Genomic DNA, 5,089 nt, shown 5'->3' on the forward strand with positions numbered 1-5,089 from the left:
ACAGCAAACTCCATCTTAGTGTGGACACGATTATGCCAGTATAAGAATACAAATACCAGTATCGTTTATACCAGTTTCTGAACCAAAATAAATATAATTATTAATATATTATATAGTATAACATATTAATATTATTCTAAATATGATGATACACAATGCTTTTGTAACCAGGAAAATCGCATCTACATTACAGCTTTTACCACATTAACTATGGAAGCTAAACAATCCCCCTGACACACTCACACTGGTTAATCTTCTAAGTCTAAACTAGCCTTAAATAGGATAACAATTGTAAGGATGCCCTCAGCATAAAGCAGTGTCTAATTAAGACACCTGAGGTCCTTAAGTACATCATTTTCATGTTCATCAAACTAAGTTTTCCCATTGTGTCCTAACATCATTCCCTCACCCATGAGCACCTCCCAGGAGGTACTTACAAATATGACATAACTAGACAATTTACACAACAGCACATCACAGTTCTGGTACTTCCTCAAAATCAACAAAATATTCAGAATAGCTTTATTCGCGCCCATGCTCTGTGACACTTGAATCCCAAAACATCAGTTCTGCCAAAATCACGCAGAATCACCTCGATGGCTCAACAGAGTGATACAAGCGCCATTCAGCTTGAAAATGATCTGGCAGAATTCAGAGGGGACAAAACATTCCCGAGATTGGAAACAACATCTGAAGTCCAGAGCTGGTGACTGCACAAGAAGACATACATAGACACCGTTAGCCTTTTTGGCTGGAAGGAAGCATTACATCTATGAGAAAGACAGATGCATTTGGAGAAGAGAAGGAGACTTGTTGGGGGGGAGGCACAGGGAAGAAAAATCTGTGATGCTCTTACTGATTCAGTAAGACTTGATATTGATAGTGAGAGTTGCTGGGAACTGGAGTTTAACCCCCCGCTGCATCTTGTCTGAATTCTTATCAAACGACCGTCTTGGCTGTATCATGTCTAGCAGATGTGTTTTGCCAATACGGTGCGACATGACGGAATAAAGATCACAGCTTATACACTTGCCCTTTGAACTACCCGAATACATAAAGAACTTCCGTTTAAAATCTGAATGCATGAGAACCGCTGTTTCAGTAAAACTGCCAATGTCCAGTGGTGTCTGCTTCAGAAGCATCTGTGCAATGCCATCCACTGTGTGCTAAAATCCTCCTCAACCAGTGAGTTCAGTTGGGTGCTTTTCCTAAAAGTGAAATGACACCTACACTGATGTGCTTTGTGGATCTCTAAAACCTATTAGAAATGTGCTTCTTACTTGACTTGATTTCTAGGGCAGGGCATATCTTGTGACACAAGCGTTTTGCTTTACCCGAATCAACATGAACCCTACTCAGCTAGCAGGAAAGATGCTGCTATCCCAGCTCCCAGGGAATGCAATGCCTTGAGAAATTTGTATCAAACAATTATTGCATAATCTCATGATGTAAGAAAACTCTTCTACACTAAACACAGACAGTAAGTTCCTGTTGCACTTTTACACCGGAGGAAAAAGACACAACCATCAACAGCAGCTGCAGGTCCCTGTGTGAACCCGCAGGATACCTTTGCTGTGCATGTGAAGGAAGTTGAAGATTTCTGATGGCATAGCATGGAAGCCAGGGCGAGGTTTGACATTGTCATAATAGTGATGAGTTATAAAAATCCCTGAGGGGTTCATGGGGAAAGCCCAAAAGCCAAACAGGTGGACCTCTTCACACAGCTCCAGGGCAGCAGTCACCAGAATCAGCCCCGTGCTAATGCGCTTGGCCCGCACCCCTTGACTGAGCCAGTACCGCGAGACATTGATGAGATATTGCGGGTGGAAGTAGTAAACAGCTTGCTGAGATTCAAAATCATCCAGGACGTATTTGACCCGGATGGAGACGTCCGTGTTGCGCGTGTTGTAGAAAGCGGGCAGCAACACCGATGCGTTTTCATAAACCTGGAGCACGTCGTAGAAAGGTTTGCGCCATTTCTCCAGTTTATGGAACCTGCAGGTACAAGAAGGCAAATGACAACCTGGCTGCAGAAAGGTTCAGCACAACTAAACAAACCAACAAGAAACTCTTATCCTGATGGGGAAATATGTTGCATGACTCATTCCTGATTTTTCAGTTGAGCTGGTTGCAAAAAATTCCGTCAACTTTTTGTTCCAGTGAAAAATGAAAAATATATTTAGCTCAGCAACTGGGGTACATATTCATATGAAAATTTTAGCATAAAGGGAGAGGAACTTAAAGTTAGGAACATATTGCCCTGGATCAGTAAGTTCACTGTGACCGCTGCATGGTCAGTTACATGTTATTTTCTTCTTTCAAAATATAGGCATTTTAAGATCTTTAAATTTTTTGATCAGCTATTCCTTAAATAAATAATTAACCCCTATTGGCATAGAGTTATGTAAAATAATGAATAAGCTGCAGATCAGAACAGAAAAGTTAATGAAATATCTGAATTCCTAGATCTGATCAAATATATGTTATCCCACACTCAGATTATTCATGGACAGTGACATAATGAAGGAAAAGATTGACTAACTGAAGCTTTAACAGTAAGGTCCCTATTGTATGATCGACTTTACACATGGGAATGGTGTCTTTGATTCAACAGGATCATACGAGACTCTGCTTAACTTTATATATATGCTACCTACCATAATGGGACATATGCAGATGCCTACGTGATTTGGTGAATGACAGCCAGAATCCCAGCATAGCATAGAATCAAGCCCCTATGTCTTGTCTAAACTAGGACTATGAAGTGGGTTTAGCAAACTGGCTAAGTAGCCTGGGTTAATTAGCAAGATTTAGTATCCTTGGACAACCCTTGGCACTCAAACTGACTAGCATTAAAAAGAAGTTTCTTCGTTTACACTAAACACTACATTTTATCTAAAAAACCTAATTAAGTGTTAGCTTAGTTAATACACTTACTAAACAGGACTTATTCCTGAAGTGTACAAATGGCATTTTTGACTAGGAGAGGGCTCCCCTTAAGGTGATTTCAGTTCATCAACTACCCACTTTTCAGTATTAAAATGCAAGTCCAGGTGCTGCTATTTATCACAGTGCTTAAATACAATAATCAGGAACTATTTTTTTCTTGCAGTTAATTACCATGGGAAGAGTAAAATACATGATTAACAATGCAGGATTTTTAAACCACTGAAGACAGATTTGAGTGATATTTTTCTGTTTGCTTTGCAAAGATATGGGAGGGAAGTCTAGAGAGGTTTAAAAAAGAAACGACTTGACCTTTCAGTAATTATACTGGGATTGACTGTCACAACATCTGTCTTCACCCCAACATCCACTGTATATTTCTCAGAGATAGGAGGCAAGTTGCATCTAAAGGAAAGAAGTAAACAAGCATGTTAAATATTTCATTGCAGCTGTTCAGGACTAGAGTATGAAGTCGTGTTTAAACATTTGTTCCAAGAAGCAAAATTAGAAACATGCTGTGAATTTAGATTCTGATCAAACTGTGCTGATGCTCAAACTGCGTATTGCAGGTAACAAGCTGGTGATGCTAGTAGGTGTCAGAAGAAATATATTTACTTTTTCCTGCTATGGTGAATGCTAACCTCTCTAGTAGAAATGTCCATTGCTCATTGATAATATTTCCCTCTTGATGGCTCATTGATTTGATTTTGATAATATTTTTGTCCAGAAATATATGGCTGAAATTCCAATAAAAAATAATCTCTAAAACCATTGAGTTCTTTAGTGTCAACTGTAATGCTATGGGCTATTTATACATTTGGCCCAAAAGCTAAAATTAAATTGTGAAAAAATTCAGTGAAGTTACAGGACATACCATGCTTTACTATAAAAAAACGTTCAATATACCAAATCAGAAAAGCATTACGTCTCAGCAGATGATCATTCAATGGGTAAACGTTTCAAAGATTAGGGCCTCCTAAAAAGCCAGTGGTGTTTATACACTGATAGACCACCTAATTAATGGTTACATACATTGTATAAAAATTATGAAATCTTCTTACTCCAAGGATATTTTTGTTGTGAAAATGAAAAAAAAAATAGTCCCTGCCCAGGCATTTCTTCTCCGCACGTGTCTGATGTGCTTCAGTGCAGTTTGCCAGTTTGGGCAGTAGGCGGAGCTAGGCGACAGTACATATTTCCATAAGTACATAAAATAGACAATTCTTTGTGATAAATATTTGCTTATGCAAGAAGAAAATGTTTTAAATCCCCCTGCCCATAAGTCTGCCTGTCAGTATTAAAATAAGCACAGGCCTCAACACAATACCACTGAATTCAGCAGATCTCTTTTGACAGGCAATGCGGCGAAGGCTGAAGTGCTCAATGCCTTTTTCCCTCAATCCTCATAAGCAAGGACTGCTCCCAGGCTACTGCACCAGGCAGCACAGTTTGGGGAGGAGGTGAGCAGCCAACAGTGGTGAAAGAACAGATTAGAGACGATTTATAAAAGCTGGACGTGTACAAGCCTGACAGGGTGCACTTGAGGATGCTGAAGGAATTAGTCAATGTGACTGCACAGCTGCTGGCCATTATCCTTGAAAACTCGTGGTGACTGGGAGAGGTCCCCAATGACTGGAAAAGGGCAAATATAGTGCCCATCTTGAAAAAAGGGAAGGAGGATCTGGGGACTACAGACTGATCAGCCTCAACTCAGTCCCTGGAAAAATTCTGGAGCAAGACTCTCTAAGAATCCATTTCTAAGCACCTGGAGGAGAAGGTGATTAGGAACAGTCAGCATGGATTCACCTTGGGCAAGTCACTCCTGACCAACCTGATTGCCTTCTCTGACAATGTGACTCGTTCTGTAGCTACAGGGAGAGCAGTGGATGTGGTATACCTTGACTTCAGCAAGGCTTTTAATAAGGTCTCCCACTAGGCCTGTGCAAAGCGGCTAGTATTCACTTCCGATTCAGCTGATTTGGGGGACACTGATTCGATTCAGTGACTCAAATCACTGTCCCCAAATCCATTCAGCCAAATCTGATTCGGAGATTTGGCCGCTGCTGAATTGGCTGAATCTCCAAATTGAACAGGTCCCATCCCCCACCTGCTCTCCCAGCCCCGTCAATGGCTGTCCTGCCTA

General features: G+C 40.6%; 1 protein-coding gene across 2 annotated transcripts in view; it reads right to left on the reverse strand.

Annotated features, from left to right (window-relative positions):
* Positions 1–1,280: 1,280 nt before the first annotated feature.
* The window catches only part of ST8SIA5 (ST8 alpha-N-acetyl-neuraminide alpha-2,8-sialyltransferase 5), a 94,509-nt gene continuing 90,700 nt past the window's right edge, over positions 1,281–5,089 (reverse strand). For both annotated transcript variants that reach the window (XM_019518121.1, XM_019518120.1), the window contains 2 exons: positions 3,259–3,351; positions 1,281–1,995 (listed from right to left, as the gene is read on the reverse strand). In XM_019518121.1, the coding sequence (XP_019373666.1) occupies positions 1,527–1,995; positions 3,259–3,351 (562 nt within the window). In that variant the 3' untranslated portion in view covers positions 1,281–1,526. The remainder of the gene's footprint in view (positions 1,996–3,258; positions 3,352–5,089) is intronic.

This window comes from Gavialis gangeticus, unplaced genomic scaffold (genome assembly GCF_001723915.1).
Source record: "Gavialis gangeticus isolate Ggan-Ray unplaced genomic scaffold, GavGan_comp1, whole genome shotgun sequence".
Lineage (NCBI taxonomy): Eukaryota > Metazoa > Chordata > Crocodylia > Gavialidae > Gavialis > Gavialis gangeticus.